Consider the following 23,775-nt stretch of genomic DNA (forward strand, 5'->3'; position numbering starts at 1 on the left):
CAATATTTTAAACTCCAGAGTATTGTTGGAAAATTATGATTAAAATGGATGAAAACAATTGAACATATACATATTACTCATTCTACAAATGAGTAGCACTGATATCACACATGAAATAAACATATATATCTGCCTGTCCATGAAGACTGATGTTCTGTCAGAGTTTAAATGCTTTTTACAATTCATAACTGTCAAATAAGCAGCACAAAATTAGTCCAGTTATATAAATTCAAATTATCATAGCTGAAATTTGGATTATAAGGAATAAGTAACTTTATGTCAGCATTGATAGAATGAAATGACAGACATTATCTTTTCCAGTCTCATGGTCATCACTTAATGTATTTGATATATATTTTCAATCTGGATTTCTAGGATGAAAATGCAGTACTTGCCCAGGAAGAGGATATTAAACCTGATCTTTCTATACATGTAAGTTTAATTATTTTTGTTGTTGTTGTTGTTGTTGTTATTATTATTATTATTATTATTATTATTATTATTATTATTATTATTATTATTATTATTTGTCAAGGATGTATAAGATAACAGATATAAGTATAAACATGATATGAATACAGGAAATGGATACAAATAAATGGGGACAGTAGGACAGGGATGGTAGGCACGTTGGTGCGTTTATGCACACTCCTTACAGACCTCTTAGGAATGGGATGAGGTCAACAGGTCTTTGTTTGTTTTTGGACTCCATTTTGTTCTTACACTTCAACATTTTTTTTAAATCACTATTATGTTATATAAAATCTCTAATAAAAGATTTGCTTGTATCCCAAACCATTCTTAAATCTAACATTCTTAAAATTCTAAATTGTTTTTTCTTTTTACAAACCTCCTCTATTGCTTTTTTTGTAGCAACATTTTATTTAGTCTCCATCTAAGGAATTAGATGTTATTTTATATACCAAATTTACAGGATTATGATATGAAAAAGTCTTTCATAGTATCACTGCTTTAGAATCCTGAGCAACCAAGTTGTTTGAAATCCAAATCATGTCTATTTTTTGAAAAGAATCCATGTCTTTCAGAAAAGTAGGTATACTTTCTAACTTGAATTATCATTTTTCTGTCTTCATATACAGGTGAAACTCAAAAAATTAGAATATTGTGCAAAAGTTCATTTATTTCAGTAATGCAACTTAAAAGGTGAAATTAATATATGAGATAGACTCATTGCATGCAAAGCAAGATAGTTCACGCCTTGATTTGTCATAATTTTGATGATTATGGCTGACAGCTCATGAAAACCCCAAATTCACAATCTCAGAAAATTAGAATATTACATGAAATCAATAAAACAAGATTTGTACATAGAACAATATCAGACCTCTGAAAAGTATAAGCATGCACATGTACTCAGTACTTGGTTTGGGCCCCTTTTGCATCGATTACTGCCTCAATGTGGCGTGGCATGGATGCTATCAGCCTGCTGCGGTGTTATGGAAGACTAGGATGCTTCAATAGCGGCCTTCAGCTCTTCTGCATTGTTTGGTCTCATGTCTCTCATCTTTCTCTTGGTAATAACCCCATAGATTCTCTATAAGGTTAAGGTCAGGCAAGTTTGCTGGCCAATCAAGCACAGTAATCCCATGGGCATTGAACCAGGTTTTGGTACTTTTGGCAGTGTGGGCAGGTGCCAAGTCCCGCTGGAAAATGAAGTCAGCATCCCCATAAAGCTCGTCTGTGGAAGGAAGCATGATGTGCTCCAAAATCTCCTGGTAGATGGCTGTGTTGACCCTGGACTTAATGAAATCCAGTGGACCAACACCAGCAGATGACATGACTCCAGTGGTGGGATTCAGCCAGTTCGCACTACTTCGGGAGAACCAGTTGTTAACTTTCTGAACAGTTTGGTGAACTGGTTTTGGAAGAAATAATTAAGGCAGAGAACCAGTTGTTAAATTATTTGAATCCCAACACTGCATGACTCCCCAAATCAACACAGACTGTGGAAACTTCACACTGGACTTCAAGCATCTTGTGGTGTGGGCCTCTTCATTCTTCCTCCAGACTCTAGGTCATTGGTTTCCAAATGAGATGCAAAAGTTGCTCTCATTTATTTATTTATTTATTTATTTTATTAAATTTTTATACCACCCTTCTCCCAAAGGACTCAGGGCGGTGTACAGCCGAAATAAAATACAGAGTATATACAATTAAAAGAGATTAAAATAAACTATTACTAAATGGCCGGTAATTAAAAGATTTAAAAATTTAAAATATTACTAAAACCCCAATTTAAAATCCACTATTTATGCCAGTCCTGCTTGAATGAATAAATATGTTTTTAGCTCACGACGAAAGGTCCGAAGATCAGGCACTTGACGTAAGCCAGGGGGGAGTTCGTTCCAGAGCGTCGGTGCTCCCACAGAGAAGGCCCTACTCCTGGGGGCCGCCAGCCGACATTGTTTGGCGGACGGCACCCTGAGAAGGCCCTCTCTGTGGGAGCGTACGGGTCGATGGGAGGCATAAGATAACAGCAGGCGGTCTCGTAAGTACCCGGGTCCTAAGCCATGGAGCGCTTTAAAGGTGGTAACCAGGATCTTGAAGCGCACCCGAAAGACTACAGGAAGCCAGTGCAGACTACGGAGCAGTGGTGTTACATGGGAGCCACGAGCGGCTCCCATTACCACTCGCGCAGCTGCATTTTGGACTAACTGCAGCCTCCGGGTGCACCTCAAGGGCAGCCCCATGTAGAGAGCATTGCAATAATCCAGCCGAGACGTAACCAGAGCGTGAGTGACTGTGCATAAGGCATCCCGGTCAAGGAAGGGACGCAACTGGCGAATCAAGCGAACTTGGTAAAAGGCCCTCCTGGTGACGGCCACCAGATGTTCATCAAAGGACAGCCGACCATCCAGGAGGACGCCCAAGTTGCGAACCACCTCCTTTGGGGCCACTAACTCGCCCCCAACAGTCAGCTGCGGGAGCAGCTGACTGTACCGGGGTGCCGGCATCCACAGCCACTCCGTCTTGGAGGGATTGAGCTTGAGTCTGTTTCTCCCCATCCAGACCCGTACGGCTTCCAGGCACCGGGACAGCACTTCGACCGCTTCGTTGGGGTGGTCCGGGGTGGAAAAGTACAGCTGAGTATCATCAGCGTACAGATGATAACTCACCCCGAAACCACTGATGACTTCACCCAGCGGCTTCATATAGATGTTGAACAGGGTAGGCGAGAGAATCGACCCCTGAGGTACCCCACAAGTGAGGCCCCTCGAGGACGACCTCTGCCCCCCTGTCAACACCGTCTGCGACCGGTCGGAGAGATAGGAGGAGAACCACCGCTAAACGGTGCCTCCCACTCCCAATCCCTCCAACCGGCGCAGCATGATACCATGGTCGATGGTATCAAAAGCCGCTGAGAGATGTAATAGGACCAAGGCAGAGGAACAACCCCTGTCCCTGGCCCTCCAGAGGTCAGCCACCAACGCGACCAAAGCCGTCTCCGTGCTGTAACCGGGTCGGAAGCCGGACTGGAACGGATCTAGATAGACAGCTTCCTCCAGGTGCCGGGGAAGCTGCCACACAACTACACTCTCTACAACCTTCGCTAAAAAGCGAAGGTTGGAGACTGGACGATAATTTCCCAAAATAGCTGGGTCCAGGGAAGGCTTCTTCAGGAGAGGTCTCACCACCGCCTCCTTCAAGGCGGCGGGGAAAACCCCTTCAACCAAAGAAGCATTTATAATCCCCTGGAGCCAGCCTCATGTCACTTCCTGAGCAGCCAGTACTAACCAGGAAGGGCACGGGTCCAGTAAACATGTAGTTGCATGCAACCTCCCCAGCAACCTGTCCACGTCCTCGAGAGCCACAGAATCAAACTCATCCCAAATAACCTCAACAAGACGAGTCTCTGCCACCTCGGCTGAATCATCGCAATCATGGTCCAAGCCATCACGAAGCTGAACGATTTTATCGTATAGATAACCATTAAACTCCTCGGCTCGACCCTGCAGGGGGTCATCCCGTCCCTCCTGTTGAAGGAGGGAATGGGTCACCCGAAACAGGGCGGCCGGGCGGTTATCTGCCGATGCAATGAGGGTGGAAACATAAGAACGCTTCACCTCCCTCATTGCCACTAGGTAGGTCCTAGTAAAGGACCTCACTAGTGTCCGATCAGCCTCAGAACGGCTGGACCTCCAAACACTCTCTAGGCGTCTTCTCCTCATCAGAAAAGAGGACTTTGGATCACTGAGCAACAGACCAGTTCTTTCTTTAGCCCAAGTAAGACGCTTGTGACGTTTGTTGTTCAGGAGAGGCTTGACAAGAGGAATTCGACATTTGAAGCCCATGTCCAGGATCCGTCTGTGTGTGGTGGCTCTTGATGCATTGACTCCAGCCTCAGTCCATTCCTTGTGAAAGTCCCCAACACTTTTGAATGGCCTTTTCCTGACAATCCTCTCCAGGCTGCGGTCATCCCTGCTGCTTGTACACCTTTTTCTTCCACACATCTCCCTTCCACATGACTTTCTATTAATGTGCTTTGATACAGCACTTTGGGAACATCCAACTTCTTTTGCAATTACCTTTTGAGGCTTTCCGTCCTTATGGAGGGTGTCAGTGATGGTTTTCTGCACAACTGTCAAGTCAGCAGTCTTTCCCATGATTGTGATTCCTACTGAACCAGACTGGGAGACCATTTAAAGGCTCAGGAACCCTTTGCAGGTGTTATGGCTTAATTAGCTGATTAGAGTGGGACACTTTGAGCCTACAATGTTGAACCTTTTCACAATATTCTAATTTTCTGAGATTGTGAATTTGGGGTTTTCATGAGCTGTAAGCCATAATCATCTAAATTATGACAAATCAAGGCTTGAACTATCTCACTTTGCATGTAATGAGTCTATCTCATATATTAGTTTCACCTTTTAAGTTGCATTACTGAACTAAATGAACTTTTGCACGATATTCTAATTTTTTGAATTTCACCTGTATCAATTAGCTCCAAATTGTCAATCAAATCAAAGAAATTGGTAATTTGGCTTGAGCTATTTTAATATTTTTCTCAGAGAATCTGTCAGTTCTGGGCATATCACTCCATTCCAATCCCCCCATCAATCACCAATTTTCAGGAATAAACTTGTTTTATAAATGACTTATGGAGAGATTAACAATACCTTCTCTTCTTTTGGGGCAAAGTTTATTTTTTTGTAAACATTTTTCTGCTTTTTAGAACAAGCGAGAAATACTTCGAAGGTTGAATCAAAATCTTAAAGCACATGAAGATGTGAAAGAGAACAGGGAGCCCGAAGACAACTCTGAAATTCCTGTGGCTGGCGAGAATCATCATCAACAAGTAGTAATATGTCCAGTTTCAGCTGATCGCAAGAAATGGGAAACAGGGGCACAGCTTGTAGTTCCACTAGCACAATTAACAATGGAAGAATCCTTCTCTCGAACAGAAGGTAAATTGCCTTGGTTTTCAAATTGCTTTTGCAGTAACATGTAGATATTTATTCTACCATTTAACCTAATGATACTTAACAGAGATTGAAGTGCTGTAATACTTCAACAGATGTATTATGCAAATTGCAATGCACAATAGATCAGACGTGACACAGTATTCAAAGGTGAACTAATACCTCCCAAGAAAGGCAAAGACACGATCCAGATTTTTTACCTTAGTCTAAGGTTCTTTTCCTCATTTTCATTTTTTTAAAAACTTTGTACAATTAAGTAAGCATTAGTTATATTTTTTAATTTACTTTAGACTATTTATGGTTCTATTAACTTAATCTCATAATTACTTGTTTCTTTATCCTAGATTCCTATTTTTTGCAGAGCTCTCTTCTGACTTTCACTCATTTTCTAGCTTGCCGTATGAATTATTAAAAACATAACCTAGTTTTCAAAAAAGTAAGAACATCAAAACTGTGCTGTTAGAGCATCCAAATAACCTGTGCATACTCATGAATCATACCATCTGATAGTGATCTATGATTGTAATAAACTTTAAATATAACTTACTAGTTAAATCACCTGTTTCTTCACTTGAGACCTTGCAGTTTTTTCTATTAATCTATCTGTAGAACCAGCTGTTCAATCTTTCTCTGTGCTTAACTATAATGGAGCTAAGAGAGGAGTTCAGTGTCACGTCTTAAGGCAAAAAATCTGGATCACATGCTTTCTGCTTGAAAATAAGGTTGAATGCCTTGTTGCATCAAGCTAGAAAGCATCTTAATAATACATCGTCAGTATTTTGTTTACTGTTTAAATTTTATCCAGAGTCTCACTATTATACATAGTTTTAGACTAATGCTGAGCATATAAATATTAATACTTTTAATTTTTATTGTTGGAGGTTGGTTCCCCCCCCCATATAACATCTGTTCACTTTATTAGTATGTGTCAAAAATAACATCTGTTATGTCATTAAAACGTTTTCTTTCTCACTTGTCTTAAAGATGGAATAATAGTTATTCTTAAGTTCTATAGAATATTTGGCAGCTAATACTAATCAGTCTTTTTTGAAACAAAATTTGTTTCCATAGATATCTCATATTAATTTATACCAAATGAAATTGGTTTGATAAAATTGTTATATTAGAAGTATATTTACAGGCCACCGCATTGTCACTTTATTCATTTTAAGGATCATTTAACATTTAAAAAGAATGTGGAGTTATTCAGAGATGGTTCTCTCAGCTTTCACTGAATGTACAAACAAAATATCTTCCTATATATTGTTTTTTAAAGATACATTTTGGCTAACATGTTAAACTTTTCCTACAGCACAGACATTTGGAGAAGTTATTAAAGTAGATGTTGCTGAACCCCAGCGAAGAGTTTGGGATAATAGCTCTATTGATTCTGTACTGAAGAAACTTGGGGAAGTTGAACTACAGCTTCAAACTGATCTGATGAATAACTTAAACATTACCAATGGTAAGGATAAATTGTAGCTATCATTTGGAGTTTTGAAATCCATTCAAGGCTTACATTTTTGAATTTTTCATGAATTGTAGTCAGAACATTAAACTAAGTTACAGTTTTTCTGATTATTAAGAGAGTAAAACATCTTGCACAAAACCTCTTTGCTTTGGCTCTGAAAATGGCAACTCAGAGTAGGATCAGGGGTGAAATGCTCCCAGTTCAGACCGGCTCGCCCGATCTGGTAGCAATGGCGGCTGGTGGTTTGGTGAACCAGTAGCAAAAATCCCTGGCCCCGCCCCCTACCCCTGCTGAGCCTCGCCATCATCAGAGGTGGGTTTTTTTACTTTTAAAAGCAGTTTTTCTTCAGCTGAAAACATGCCTTTAAAAAAAAAAAAGCCTTTGATTATTCCCACGGCTCAGCTGCGATTATCCGAACCCTTTAAACTCTTTTTTTTTAACAACCTCTTCGGCAGAAGTGGTTATTAAAAAAACGGTTTTAAAAGGCTCCTCTGGCGATCCCACCTGAGTTCCTCATCACCAGAACCTTAAAAAACATGTTTTCTACAAGCTCTTCAGCCGAAAAGCTTGTAGAAAACCTTCTTTTAAGAGGTTCTGGTCAGCGCAGGCAACTTCAGCTGGGATCCTCAGAGGAGCCTTTTAAAATCTTTTTTTCCTCTGGCAATCCCAGATGAGTTTCCTGATCATCACAGGTTTTAAAATCATTTTTTAATAACCTCTTACAAGAGCCCGTGCCCACCCAATCGCCCCCTCTCCCACTTACCTTATTGCTGTTCCTTTCGGGCTGGCAAAGCCATGCTTTACATGAGTTGCATCAGCTAGCAACTGAATCTTGTCTGCCTAAAGTCTTTCACTGTACTACACAAACACACAAAATCTCACAAAGCTGTATGTGGTAGTTTGTGTGTGTGTGTGTGTGTGAGTCAGTTGTGTTGTGTGTGTGTAAAGTGTGAAAGTGTGAGGTTCCTGCTTGTTGCAGGGGCTATTTTGGGTGAAGCGCAGCTTCTTTTACATTGTGTGTGAGTCAGGTGTGTTGTGTTGTGTTGTGTTGTGTGTGTGTAAAGTGTGAAAGTTGGTTTTTGGTACCTCTTATTGTTTGTTATTCTTTGTTTATTATTTTTATTATTTATTGTTATTGTCCATGCCCACTCAGTCATCTGTCCACCAAGCCACGCCCACCAAATAAGCCATGCCCACAGAACCAGTAGGGAAAATTTTTAGATTTTACCGCTGAGTAGGGTCGTTTTTTAAAGCTAAAAGCCATTACCTAAGGCAGGGGTTTTCAAGCATTTTCAAGCCACAGAATCTATTCGTTATTTTAAAAAAAATTGGAAGCTGATCAAGAGTGATGTATCTTCTAAATGCAAGCCCCATCCTTCTACTACAGTATAACTTAGTGGCTAAGGGAAAGAAAAACCTTTCTGCAAAAAGTTGGTGAGGGGAGGCTTAGTGTTTTGCTGAGAGTATTTTCCCCATTATTTTAGTCCTGCAGATCCCACTGAAATATTTGGGTTCTATGGAACCTAATTAAAAAATCCCACCTTATATTTTATTTCTGGGCCAGGTGATGTTGCAAGGTTAGCTGGGTCTTATTAATCATTAATGTTGACATGATTAATGTGGATTAGGTGTTATTTAACTTATAAATTCCTGCAAGTCTGTATGGACAGCATACAAATAAACAAATTACTTTTACTGAGCCAGTTCCCCAACCTTTCTGGCCTTGCAGACTGGCTGTCAGATATGCCTCCTTTCAGTACTCAAGAAAGGAAAACCCCAATTCCATTGTTTATAGAGAAAAGTACTTTTACTGAGTATGAACTGAATGCAACAAAATGAAAGCAAACTCTGAGGCAATAGGTGTGATTAACACATAGAAGGATTAAACATCAACCCTCCACCCTGTACGTCCAGTCAGTCTTGTCCAATCCATGTGTCTCTCAGATGACACAAGGGGTGCAACGTCAGATGGTTCGGTCCCTCCGGTAAGGAGTTTTGTTTAAGTCCCAGGCACTATAAGTTTTGTTTCTCCGTTTCTCCTTCAATGCAGACTCTCCTCCCCTCCCCCATCACTATGACAGCCGCAGCACGCTAGACCTAAATCAGGGATATACAATCCACTACAATAACACAGCGCTTAAACAATTAACTCCTAGCATTAACTTCTAGCAATAAACCAATAAACTGGAGCGAGCAGAGGCTGACACCGACAGGGAGAGGCGGGGGAGAGGGGATGGTTCCACTCAAGAAGCCGGCAAGCCTGCATAGCTCCATTTGCACAAGTGGCATGCATGTGCACCTTCTGCTCACACAAATGGAGCATGCATGCACGTGCTTGCCCACTGCTCATGTTTGGGCGTACATGCACTCACCCGCCATTTCTGAAGCCCAGTTGCAAAAATCTCACAGCCCAGAGATTGGGGACCCCTGTGCTAAGCAGCATGACACAGAATTCATGTACTTGTAAAGAGTTTTGGGTGTCTAGTTGACATAAAAATAGTCCTTGACTTATCACCGCAATTGAGCCCAAAATTTATGTTGCTAAGCAAGACAGTTAAGTAATCTTTTGCCTCGTTTTATGACTTTCTTGCCACAGTTAAGTAAATCATTGCAGTTGTTAAGTTAGTAACACGATTGTTTAAGTGATTCTGATAATCCCCATTAACTTTGCTTGTCAGAAGGTCACAAAAGTTGGTCACATGACCTTGGTCATTGCAATTGCAATAAATACATGCCAGTTGTCAAGCATTCAAATTTTGATCATGTCATCATGAGATTGCTGCAATAGTTGTAAATGTGAAAAAATGGTTGTAAATCAACCACTACTGTAGTTTAAGAGATTGATGTTGACCTTTAAAACATGCAGTGGTGAAATCTGAACCAGTTTACAACCAGTTCGGTGATGCGCATATGCTCTGTGTGCCAAACGTGTGCTGTGCATGCACAGTGCGCAGCACACACCAAATGTGAAGTGCGTGCATGCGTACGTACAGTGCACACCAAAAGGAGGCATGGGAAGGAAGGTAAGTAGAACAGTGTGCATGGGGGGGAGATGATCAGCTGTGGCGCGCAATCATCGGAGTCTTTTTTTTTACTTTTTTTTTAATAAAAAAGTTTTATTTCCATTTTCCAACAATCTATTCAATATACAGTCTCTTATTCAACATTAGTCATTAACTTTCATTTGTTACTAATTCGGACCTGCCCAGCTACCACTTCCTTCCTTAACAAACCTTTCCTCCTCCCTTCTCTACTTTCTTCTACTTTCTTCATCCTTCCTCTCCTTCGCTTTTCTACTTCCTCTCCTCCTTCCCCACTCTTCTCTTCCACCCTTTCTAACCCTCTCTCTTTCCCCTTTCTTCTTCCTCTCCTTTCCCCCTCTTCTACCTCTCTTTCCTACCTACTTTCTTCCTTCACTCTCTCCTCTCCTTTCCATTCCTTCTGAAATGGCAGCTGAGCAGCCCGATTTCATTTCAAATTATTTCTATTTCTTAATTACATATCTTCAATCATTCCTTTACATTGATCCTTCATCTCCCCTCTGCCCCTTCCCCTCCTCCCCTCCCACCCCCAAGACTTCCCAGAACAAAGTACAGGGTATAAAATTAACAATCATAAATTAAAATACAACATAAGTCATAATCCATAGTCACTCCCCTCTCTAAGACCTTAACTCCCTTTCCAGAAACAAAAAAGTACATTCTTCTTCCAGTCCATTATATATCAGTCCATTCCACTCCTAAAATCTTCAGAATCTTCCAATTAAGTTAGTATTTCCAGTTCATCAATAAAATACATAGTTTTTAATATTCAATCTTCATCGATTAACACCAAATATATATCAATCCATTCCACTCCTGAAGTCTTCAGAATCTTATCGCTTTTAATATCCAATCTTCATCGATCAAGACCAAGACGATAGTCCATCTTCAGAATTCATCAGAAATTCTTTTATAATATACCTTTCTTTCTTAAACAGTCTCCCAAATATAATTCATATTTCCAGCTTAAATTCTTAAATTTTTATCCAATCTCCAAAAATAAACAATATTCTATCTTCTCATATCTTTAATATCACTTACATAAATCAAATAACATTGCTAATATTAATATTTCTTCAATTTACCTTACATCTGTCAAATAACATTATTAAAATTATACTTATAACTTATATCCAAAATATATCAATTATAACAATTAAATTCTATTTAACCAAATACCAACATTACATCCATAAATTTTTCTATCTGTCCTCCAAAAGTTAAACAATATTCCATCTACCCATTCCTTTATACCTCACATATATCAAATAGTAACACCTTATACCCAAAATAGATCAGTTGTAAAAATTAAACCCTATATATATATATATATATATATATATATATATATATATATATATATATATATATATATATATATATATATATATATATATATCAATCCATTCCACTCCTAAAATCTTCAGAATCTTATAGTTTTAATATCCAATCTTCATCAATTAACACCAAATATATATCAATCCATTCCACTCCTGAAGTCTTCAGAATCTTATAGTTTTAATATCCAATCTTCATCGATCAAGACCAAGACGATATTCCATCTACCCATTCCTTTATACCTCACATATATCAAATAGTAACACCTTATACCCAAAATAGATCAGTTGTAAAAATTAAACCCTATATATATATCAATCCATTCCACTCCTAAAATCTTCAGAATCTTATAGTTTTAATATCCAATCTTCATCGATTAACACCAAATATATATATATATATTAAAAAAAAATACCATCAAAATCACATCTTAAGCATTCTCCTTCCCCTTGTCTTCTATCTTACACATTTTGCACCATCTGCTCACCAATCAGCTTAACATTTAACAATAAAAAATTTCCAATCTCTAATATATTGGTGTAAAAATCTCTTGTTTAAAAACTTATTAAGAAAAGATAAGCTTCCAAAAGTTCCTATAAAATTTTTTTTTCCATATTTGAACTGAAGAAGTTTCCAAAATTTTAGTAGTTAGTTCTGTATGCTTAAGAGCCATTTTTAAACTGTAAAATCTACCAAAAAGAGAAAAAAAAATCAAGAAACTGTTCTTCTTAATCATTGTAATAAAGAAAAAGGTAAAAAGAAAAAAAATCATTAACAGTTCTTATTCATTCCATTTAAAAAATAGCTTGTTATGTTCTTCTTATAGGTTCCACGCCAGCAGTTATAATAAGCATTTCCTTAACTTTCACTTCCAATACACAAAAAGCCATTTGCTAAAATCTTCTTACAAGCAAATGCCAGCACACTCCAACACTTTTAAAAGCAGTTGTTTTTAATTGCTTAATTGCCATCTTCTTTTAAACTTTATTTCTTAAAATTAAAATTAGTAAAAGATCTTTTTACCACAGTCTTAAAATCTCTTCCTTTATCCTTTTGTAGTTTCACTTTCCTTTGTATATTACAAACGCCATTTTAAATCCACTCAGGTTGAAAGTTAGTTCAAAGGAAGGCTATTTAAGAGCCAAAGTTAAGATTTATTACTTGCAAATTCTTGCTAGTCCTCCTGCTTTGTTCTGTCTGTGTTGAGTTCTCTTTAAAAATAAATCTTGGCACAGAGATGGTCGCGGCTTCTCGTTCTGTATAAACAGAAGCACCCTGGGCACGGAGCTTCGTCAGGCTAAAGGGGAGCTCTCACCCTTCGATCCCCTGGTTAAATTCCAGGGGCTCCCGGGGAGCTCTACCCAGACCTGACCACTCTTCTCTCCCCTTTCTCCCGGGGGAGAGAATTCCAAACCGTTTGACAGCCCATTTACGCTGTCAGGGACGGTTTGACGAAACCCAGGGCAGACGATCCCAAAGGAATGTCCACGAAGCCTGCGTTGCCAGCGGAAGTCCAAATAGGTAGTAAAAAAATGCTTTTCAAAAGTAAAAAAATGGCTTGATGATCGCACGCCTCAGCTGTGATCGTCGGAGCCTTTTTTTTACCTTTTAAAAGCATTTTTACTACCTATTCACCCAAATAGGTAGTTTAAAAAATGCTTTTAAAAGGTAAAAAAAAGGCTCTGATGATTACAGCTGAGGTGTGCAATTGTGGGAGCCCTTTTTTACGTTTTAAAAGCATTTTTTTACTGCCTATTCGGGCAAAAATTCCCTTTTTTCAAAGGGAAAAAAAGGCTCTGATGATCACAGCTGAGGCACACAATCATCAGAGCCTTTTTTTTACCCTTTAAAAGCATTTTTTACTATCTATTCGCCCAAATAAGTTGTAAAAAAATGCTTTTAAAAGGAAAAAAAAGACTTGACGATCGTGCGGCTCAGCTGTGATTGTCAGAGCCTTTTTTTAAACTTTTAAAAGCATTTCTTACAACCCATTCCTACCATTCGGGCGGAAAAAGCAAGCGAGCCGGAAAGAAGCGGCAAGCAGATGACCAGGCAATAGGTGGGCATGGGCAGGGGGGCCAGGGATTTTTGCTACTGGTTCTCTGAACCACTTGCCGCCATCGCTACCAGATTGACCGATGCAGTCCGAACCACCCCTGCTTAAATGGCTTAAAGCCTACTTGAGCAACCACCTATTCAACTTTGAACCTGCCTGGATTCTTAGATTGCAGGAGAGGCCCTTTGGAAAATGTTCTCATTGCCAGAAGGTTAGCTATCTTAACGTGTCTGTTTGAGGGGGTACTTTCTTGTGTGAATCCAGGGATGAATACTTTCCCCAAGAAATAGTGTAGCACATAGCTGCCAGAATTTATGAAAAAATTTATGCTGCTTTTGTCCAAAGTGTTAACTGGTAAACTGATTTTAATATCTCGATTTTAAATGAATGGGAAAAATGTTAAATGTTAAATTTATTCTGAAACAATAGTACCTAGATCAAAGTTAAAGTTATACCTTAGTTAATTAAAGATATTCATTTTTACTTAATAATTTCTTTTAAATTCCAAGATGGGATAATCTTTGCATTTCTTTTTTTGATTATTTTATTTTATTTTTATATATATATCAACATCAATACATGAACAGTGTGGCATCTGGGTATCATTCATTTTGATACAAATAACACTACTAATATCAATAATATTTATTACATTAAGTTTACATAGTCCTAGTATTAATACTCCTGTTTGTATTAAGATATAAATCTTAATTATTTAATTATTCAACATTTTAATATATAATTCTAATGCCAATTACAGCATCATTTAAACATGCATAATAATACTATCTTTCAAACTCTAATTTTTCCACTTAATTCTTATTTATTTCATTTAATCAGGCCATCCTTACTAATCCTAGTATAATATACATATTGTATTAAAATCTAATTCCCTTGCTCCATCCTGGCAACAATCACCATATTATTTAAACATACATATTAAATCCATCTTTCAACCTCTAATCTTCTATTTTTTACTTTTATAATATGTATATTTTTTATTTCTACTTCTAACTTTTAATCAGGTCCCCATTATATTAAAGAAAGAAGTAAAAAAAAACCCAAGAAATAACATTTCCTTTCTATTATTATTATTATTATTATTATTATTATTATTATTATTATTATTATTATTATTATTATTATTATTATTATTATTAATTTAAATTTTTATACCGCCCTTCTCCCGAAGGACTCAGGGCGGTTTACAGCCAGGATAAAAACAGTAAATATACAAAGTTAAAAATATCAATTTAAAATACCTATTCAATAGTGGCCGAATTAAAACCGTCAGATTGACCAACCTAAAATACCCCATATAAAATTGCAAAAGATTAAAAAATTTAAAATTTAAAATTTTAAATTTAAAAATTTAAAAATCAGTCCAGTCCCGCTTGAACAAATAAATGAGTTTTTAATTCCCGGCGGAAGGTCCGAAGGTCAGATATTAAATGCAAACCGGGGGGGGGAGGTCGTTCCAGAGAGTTGGTGCTCCAACAGAGAAGGCCCTTCCCCTGGGGGCCGCCAGCCGACACTGCTTGGCAGACGGCACCCTGAGGAGACCCTCTCTGTGAGAGCGTACGGGTCGATGGGAGGCATATGGTAACAGCAAGCGGTCCCGTAAGTACCCGGGCCCTAAGCCATGGAGCGCTTTAAAGGTGGTAACCAAAACCTTGAAGCGCACCCGAAAGACCACAGGTAGCCAGTGCAGACTGCGCAGGAGCGGTGTTACCCGGGAGCAACGAGGAGCTCCCTCGATCACCCGCGCAGCTGCATTCTGGACTAACTGGAGTCCCCGGGTGCACTTCAGGGGTAGCCCCATGTAGAGAGCATTGCAATAATCCAGACGGGAAGTCTTTCTATCCATCTTCTCTTGCCCGTTTTAATATTTCAATTCTTATTTGTTGTTTGGCATACCTCCCATACTCCTCTCTTGGGTCTTTGTCTCTAACTACCTCTGCATTTTTACTGTTTAATCTAAGTATTCCTGTCATCCGGGGTGAAATCTACATACCTTCCTTACCGGCTCGGAAGTGCACACGCCGCGTCACATGCATGTGCAGACCTTCTGCACATGCCCAAAACCGTCTGCCATTGCGCAGAAAGTAAAAAACACATTTCTTCCTGGTTAAAAACAGGAATTAATGATACCCAGGTGGGTGGGTGGAGCTTTGCTCCGCCGTCGCTACCGGATCACTGAACTCCCGGCCACAATCGCTACCGGATCATGTGATCCAGTCCGATCCAGTAGCATTTCACCCCTGCTCTCATCTCTATCCTCTTATACTACCAAGCCTCCAGGATATTAGCCCAAACCCCTATCTCTTTTTCAATGGTATCTTCCCATTCCATTTTTAAATCTCTTAAAATACTTTTCCCCTGATTTGTTTCATTAATCATTATGGTCTTTATTATCTTCTCTTCTTGTTTTGCTTGTTGATTTATATGTTCTGTCTTTTCCTCCATTCTTTCTGTTGTCTCCTCCCTCTCCTGGGCATCTTGATCTTTATTCATTGTCCCTTGTAGAATATTTTCTATTTTCCCATCTATACTTTGCATTAAATTGTTTATCTCCCTAAAGTTCTTTGTCATAGAGTCCTTAATGCTTTGAACATCAACAATATTTCTTTTGCACTTCCACTCATTTCCCCCATATGGAGCATCTCATCATCTTATTATTTTAATGTCCACTTTTACTCAATACTTCAACAACTGTATGTTTAGGCCTAATGTTGCTCCTCAAAAATTACTATAGTCACAGTTCTTTTATATCCCAGGGTTATTCAATCAGTCATTCAGGTAGTCCAGGAAGCTCTCCGAATATCTCCTTATGTCCCCTCTATAAGTTTAATAGCATTCAAAAATTGCTTTACTTAGGTATATTCCTTGTTCTCACAGTTGAAGCTTCCATAGTCATAAGATAGATAGTATAGAGCAGTTAATATCACCACAGTTCTCCAAATAAATGTTTACTTTTCTAATCAAAAATTTTCCCAGGGTTGTAGAGAATGGTATATTTTCCTTCATCAGTAGAAGGCGGTCTCAATTTAGGTTTCAGCATTGTCTCAGTTCTAACAGCTATTAAATTCAATTTAAATTCAATTTATAAGAGCAAAGTCAATTATTAAAGTAGATAGATCCAGCATTATGAAATGCCTTTCCAAAAAATGCCTACCCAATTTAGCCATCCAATTTTCTGTACTTAGAAATTTTTAACTTTTTCCTCTCTTAGTTCTTTTCTTTCAAGTCTATAGTTTTTCTCTGTGTGATTGTTCGCCGCTTTAATAAATAGTTAAGAGTCTCTTTCGGATTTTTTCCCTCTTTTCTTTTTAAGGTTAGGTTTTGAGTAAAAAAGGAATCTCTCACCCAGTTCCCTTCACTGTTCATTTACACCGCTCCTGCACTTTCTTTGTTGCCTTGGGTGTCCCAGCTTCACGGCAGCCAGTTTTGGCTGCCTCTTCTCGTTGTGAAGGACAGGGGGAGAAAATCCTGGAACAAGTGGGAGAGATTGCAACTCTCCAGGGCGACCCTCTCTTCTTCACCACCCCTCCAGGGTGGCTTTAGATCCTTTTGGAGCCTTCTAACATGGAAAACTCAGCATGGAAGTGCGGAGAGCCACTCCTCAAGTCCAGTATCGCCACGATCGTCCCAATCTCTGGATTTCTATATAATTGCAGTACAGTTTTAAAATAGCATGGATTGTAAAACTTTTTGAATAAAAAAAAAAATAGCATGGATTAAAAATGCAGTTTCTTAGTGCTGAATGCTACATTTCATGTTTGCTGAAAGGAATTCAGTAAGAAGTATGTTTCAAATGATAACATTGCTGTTTTTTCTGTAGAAGTATCAAAGACAACTTTAATAGTAGGAAAGAGCGATGATGCTAGAGCAGTAACTTCTGTTGAAGGAAAATCATCCTTTGAAGCTGATAATAGTGAAAATATAGCAACAGCAAGGCTTCATGGGTCTGAGTTAGCTTGGTTATCATCTGAACCTACACTGACGGAAGGTATGTCTTGCCAATTCTCAATTCAAGTATATTTAAATTTATTATTCTAATCAAGCAGGAAAAATATATTAAAGAAGCTTGACAAGAATTTGTTACCTATATGAAACCTTGCAATCCATCTGACTGTTTTATTCCAGCGTACTTTTGATCCTTATTGATTGTACAAGAGCATTATAATTATATTTATTTCTTATATTTTTATTCTTTACTTCTGTCTTGTTTCTGTTGTTCTTATTGTAAACTGCTCAGGGTGTCAGGGTGACAAATGTTATTACAGGTAGTCTTCAACTTATGACTGTAACAGAGCATTCCCTGTGATGGTCATAAAGTGGGTCACCCAGTGACCAACTTAATTTCACTATCTTTTTGGTGGCAGTTGCTAAGAGAATGTGTCAATCATTTGCTGTCTGGCATTTTCGCCAAAAATAGGAACTAACTGGCAAAAACATTGTAAATCACCATCATGTGATTCCATGACACTGCAAACAGCCATAAATGTGCTAAGCATCCAAAATACGATCATTTGACCAGGGAGGGTGGGCTGCTGAGACTTTGGAACTAGATCATAAGTAGCTCTGAGAGATCTGTTGTGAATTTGAATGGTTGCTAAGCAACTATTCATAAATTCAGGACTATATGTAGTTAAATAATTCAATCAGACATAACTGAAACATGTAAAGATAACACTGAGAAATATTTAATAACATTTCATGTGGTTTAAAATATGACTTGACTGGTTATATCTTGCTAGTGCTATTTTTAAGTGCTGTTAAAGATTTTTAAATGATATTCATGCATAATATTTCAAAAGCGTTTATGCCTTTCTGCTGAATTTGCTGTGTTTAAACATCTCCAGAAAAGCTAAAACTTTTCCCCATAGAATTAGATGATTTGGAAGCAGAATTGCTAGAAGAAACCCAAAGAAACAAATGTCAAACAAATATATTTCCTGTTGCTGAAGTGTGGGTTAATGAAGGAAAAGAAAAGGAAACAATGTAAGTCCCCATATTTTATACTGCTTCCATTTGAAAATCAATTTTTGACAAACTAATAATAAACTATTTACTTTTTTTCCTGGTTGTGATGCTCCCACAGGTCAGAAGTTCATACTGATAATTGTCACTATGACGACATCAAAGATCTTGCTATAGAAGATGGAATTCATAAAAAAATACCAATCCATGATGAACCATCAGTAGGTCAGCACCTGCAATTTTTAAAGCAAAACTCCAACACATTTTTGAACTGATTGGTACATTTGGAAATTTCAGAACATTTGTGGGTATAGTCACAAAATGGATGCTATTAGTGAATTTTCCCAAAATAGCTGGCATGTAGGGACAGAGGTAGTCACAAAAACATTGAGAATATATTAATTATCCCAATTTATCTATATCTTATTAGAGGGCTGGTGAATATTGGGCAGTAGTCATCTAACATTTCTATCTTTAGGAACATTTATGGATTTATTTAATGCACAAGTGCATTCCTAGAAATGAAGACATATGAAAATTCCCTCATCTTAGCTAATTTAACGAATTCTCTGTTAATTCTAATGCTATATCTATTGTTTACTGTTTTATAATATTTTTATATTGTAAACTGCCAGAGTCCTCAGAAATAAATTGAATTAATAATAATGTATTTTGCAGCTTGTGAGTTTCCTGCTAACTGATAGATTGCTATGTATGCACATACATAACACACATGCATGCACACAAGTCACATTGAAAATACCAATAAAGGAGAATATTTGTAGCTCAGGATTAAAATGAGGGTGTATAGCACTGATGATGAAACATCTGCGCAAGAGTTGAATGAAAAATGTTTAATTGTTAAAATTCAATAAAATTTATATTTTAAAAAAAGAAACATCTGCAATAAAACAACCAAGCTCAGAGAGCACCAAAGACCCCTCATATTTAAAGTGTTCTTTCCGGAAGGGAATATGGCCAGCCATAAGACATCCTTACATAAACTAATTAACACCCTTAGGTTTTTAAATGTAAAATGGGACTGGCTTGGATGTGTCTGGATATTTATTTATTTAAGTACATTTATACGGCAACCCATTTACAACAAATCTAGGCAACTAACAATATTAGGAATATAATAAAACAATCATAATATTACAATGGCAGATGAGAAAACATTTGCATGCTTAACAATCATCTCCTGACCCGCATGCCTAGATAACAACCCTGTTTAAAGGCTTTTCACAATGGTAGTTGGAGCCAGCCTCATCTATATTATTTTTTTCTATGTTGCTCAATGTAAATAGGAAACCTGTGTAACATATACCTACCTGAAAATAAACCTCTTGTGATCCCAATATTCTTAAGGAACAGAACTGTCAGCAGAATTTTTTCTTTATATCTGATTCTTTCTGATCAGTACAAGGATTTAGGAAGAAAAAAATGCAGATGACACAGAAAAGAGATCATGTAATGAGTGAAAGAACTCTTTTCCTTTTGCCATTTATCCTGCTGAAAAATCTCCACTTTTCTCATACATAGGCTTTCATAGTCTATGGCGATGTGGAGGACAGTTATTTTTTACTGTTTAATTTCAATGAATTATGAATTAAGCACAAATTTTAAAAAATAATTATAGAAAAGCTAACTATTGTAGTTAATAATGAAAACATTGTATTAAGACTTTGATAAGATACCTTTAAACTATTAAAAGTGATGTTTGTAAGAAGTCTGTCTTAAGCACTGGAAGCACTATTAGAAATTATAAAGAAAAATGCAATAAATATTATATATACCGTATTTTTCGGAGTATAAGATGCTCTGGACTATAAGATACACCTACCTTTTTTGGTGAGGAAAACAAGAAAAAGAAATCTGCCTCTGCCTCCCAGCAATTTTGCCTTGTTGCAGCAAATAGCCTGCTTTACTTTCATTTTCATTTTCAGCATAGCTTGATTAGCATAAGAAAAAAAAATCTGCTCCCAGCAATTTACCTCCTTGCAGCAAGCAGCAGAGGCCCTCGCAGCAATACGCAATGGCAATCTCTGCAGCCTGAAACAGCTGAGAGTCAGGGACAATCAACTTGTGCTAATTAGGCTGTGCTGAAGCTGAAATGGGCTGTTGCTGCTTGCTGCAAGGAGGTAAATTGCTGGGAGGCAGAGACCATAGGGTGGGGGCCAATGGGTAGGCGGAGCTACATTCGGTCTATAAGATGCATACAAATTTTCACCCTCTTTTGGGGGGGGGGGAAGGTACATCTTATACTCCCAAAAATACGGTAAGTCTGGAATCTTTTACACAAGATAGTTGATAATAATAATAATCCTGAGAGCAAGGAGAGGAAGAATCCAATTGAACTGTTTTTTATAATCAAGTTTACCTGCTTTTGTTCTTTTTGTATGACTGTCAGATGTAATAAGCCCAAAACCTGGGACTGATAATTATTTCTCTTGAGCTGAGCAGCAATGCTTTTTTCAACAGTGTTGCAGTAGAAACAGACAAGAATTAAAAAGAAGCAGATTTGATTGACAGGACTATTTAACATTCATTAGGTAGATAAAATTTAATGACTTGAACATAAAATTACTGAAGTTAACTGACAACTTGAAAAAAAGTGATTCAGATAGGAGGGAATGCTGATGCATTGTTTTAATAACAATGCACAGTAGTCATATTTTAATTCTAAAATGCTTGCTAAATATAAAATTTCTTCAGATGTCTGAATCATTCTTTTACTTAATTGGAGCCCTTGAATTGTTACTACTGTATATGTATTTTTAAAATAATTTGGTCTTTATCATACCAGAGACCAACAGTCCTGCACTGCCTGAACCGTTTTTTCAGAAGGTCCAGGAACACCAAGCAAGACTAGTAGCTTTTCCAGTTCTTTCAACACAGTCTTCCTTTGAAGATTCTCTTCCAACAAGGTCACGCTCTGTATCGCCAGATAAAACAAAAGGCAAAAATTCAGTGTTGGTAGGGCTTTCTACAGGTCTGTTTGATGCAAACAACCCAAAGGCAAGTGTTAAAAATCTTTAATATCTTTCACAATCTAAATCCTGTAATTGAAAGCAAACACATATTATTTTATGAACTGGTTAAGCCACATAAACTAATATAAAATGTTGGGTTTTGCATGCATATGTATGGATTTATTTGGTAATAGATACAGCCTTTCTTGTAAATGATTATAAAATTATGATATCTGACCTATATAGCAGGGCTTCCCAACTCCTAAAACACAGATCTGTGTTTTAGAAGTTCCTAATAGGCCACCGGTCTGTGTTCCTAATAGGCCACTGGTCTGTGGCCTATTAGGAACTAGGGTGCTGGAGGTGAGCTGTGGGTGAGGGACAAAATCAAAACAATTCCCTCCCCCTCTCCTGGTCTGTAGAAAAATTGTCTTGCATGAAGCCGGTCCCTGGTGCCAAAAGGTTGGGGGCCACTGCTGTACAGTATAAGAATTACATACAAAAGTTTTCATATAAAAGAGTCATTTTGTAATGTTGGAAACAGATGGCATTTTGGGAAATTATATTTGAAATAGACATTTTATTTAAGAATTTAAAAGTTGTGAAAAAGTTATTATGTTTGTTATATGATAAACATTTTATCACATTATATATTGTTATAAACCTTTATTACATAATGAGAAAAATTCAGTTTTGTCATGAAAACTAACACAATTTAACCTATTAGCAACCTATAACTTCTTCCCATTGCCAAACGATATAGTTGCTTCATTCTTAGAGATAAAAATAAAGATAAATTTACTTTGTTACAATATTTTATATTCATGTCTTGATTAAGATACTATGTTATATTATTGCTTTTTGATTTAGTCTATATATTGCTTTTTGATTTAGTCTATTCATGTAATGCACTGTTTCATTTCAGTTGCTGAGGACATGTTCCCTTCCAGATCTTTCAAAATTATATAGAACATTAGTTGATGTTCCCAGTGTTGCAGATGTCCAAAATCAAGAGAATCTTGAAATTGATGATGTGGAAGATGTACCAATTAAAGAACATTCAGATTCTGAAGAAATGTGAGCTATCCTACTTCACTAAAAGTATTTAGAGAATGTGTTTGCCACGATTTTCATGAGAATTAAAATAAATGATAGTATTAATAAAAGGTAAATTTTAAAAAAGGAATGGTTTGCTATCCCAGTCTGGTACTCTTCAAAAGACAGGGGCTGCAGTTTCCAGAGGTCCCAACTAGCATGCTCAGTGCCTCTTTTGACTGGGTGTTTGGTCTCCAGTACATTTGAGGTGCGCAGCTTGGAGAAGTCTAGGTTATGCTGTGCCATGTTGGTGTCTTTAATCAGGAAGGGAAAACAGTTCAGAACATATTTTGAACAGTAATAAAAATGCAAAAATAACAAATATGTAACTATTTTTTCTTTCTTTACAGTACATTAAGTATTAATGCACCTGATGGAAATCATTCATTACTTTAGTTGCAGAGTACTTTAAAGTGTTTTATTGGCAAAATTGGAATGTAGTAATCACGGAAGGTTGATCACCAATAGAATGGCTGGGAAAGGAAACTGAATGTCTGTTGCTACAAGATACATTCTAGAAGGGAGCACAAAAGGTTTTGAGAAACAGGCAAAATGTCTACAGACATTGAGACAAATGAAAAAAGTTTTCATTTATGCACTTTGTTGTCTTAATTAGCAATGATAGCAGGGCTTGCTGAACTTACAGGTTAGCAGGCTGGAGGACTTCCCTGCCTGCCCCCCACTCCACCCCAGCCTTTTGGGTGTTTATATACTGGATCTACTTGATCTTTGATATACTGGTTTGGTCATTCTTGCCAATGGTCTCCTCCCATGGCATCTATCCCCTAACAATGTTGTGAGAGATGGGGGTTCTCATAATTTGTGCTGTCTTTCTGGTAATTATCAGGTAAACTTATATATTAAAATCCTTTTTATAGCAGATAAATGAAGACCTATTCCAATCAAAACAGCAACTTTAAAAGAGAATTAACAAAAGAACCCCGACTACTTTAGGGAGAACATAAGATGGTAATGGTCTGTTACATGTTTTCATCTAAAAAAATATTATAGAGAAATTGGAATGAGATTTCAGTTTATTCCAAACCACAAAAAAAATCTTGAGAAATTATTTCCTCTCGCGCAATCTGGAATATGCATAAAAGTACAGAAAATTATTGAGCTGGCAAAGATAAAAGATATAAAATGAAGATTCAAAACAACACACAAAAGCAAAACAATCATCTGAACTTAATCCAACAGTTGGTTAAAACATATTGACATTTCTATAGAAATAGAAGCTTTTCTTGAATTCCAGTGCTTCCTTTTAACTGGGCTTTACTTTTTCCTCCTGGAAATTCCAATTTTTAATCTGAAGCCTTCAGAAACCATGTTAATTTCTTTTCTCAGTTTCAATCCAGCAATAATTTCTTAATTTCTT

The 23,775-nt window shown here is 37.3% G+C and overlaps 1 protein-coding gene across 8 annotated transcripts in view; it reads left to right on the top strand.

Annotated features, from left to right (window-relative positions):
- The window catches only part of NEK1 (NIMA related kinase 1), a 111,298-nt gene that overhangs the window by 76,483 nt on the left and 11,040 nt on the right, over positions 1–23,775 (top strand). For all 8 annotated transcript variants that reach the window (XM_058192545.1, XM_058192548.1, XM_058192547.1 and 5 more), the window contains 8 exons: positions 376–432; positions 5,195–5,426; positions 6,754–6,906; positions 17,189–17,356; positions 18,237–18,351; positions 18,452–18,555; positions 21,137–21,348; positions 22,228–22,379. In XM_058192545.1, coding sequence (XP_058048528.1) covers positions 376–432; positions 5,195–5,426; positions 6,754–6,906; positions 17,189–17,356; positions 18,237–18,351; positions 18,452–18,555; positions 21,137–21,348; positions 22,228–22,379 — 1,193 coding nt within the window. The remainder of the gene's footprint in view (positions 1–375; positions 433–5,194; positions 5,427–6,753; positions 6,907–17,188; positions 17,357–18,236; positions 18,352–18,451; positions 18,556–21,136; positions 21,349–22,227; positions 22,380–23,775) is intronic.

Source organism: Ahaetulla prasina, chromosome 8 (genome assembly GCF_028640845.1).
Source record: "Ahaetulla prasina isolate Xishuangbanna chromosome 8, ASM2864084v1, whole genome shotgun sequence".
NCBI classification, from domain to species: Eukaryota; Metazoa; Chordata; class Lepidosauria; order Squamata; family Colubridae; genus Ahaetulla; species Ahaetulla prasina.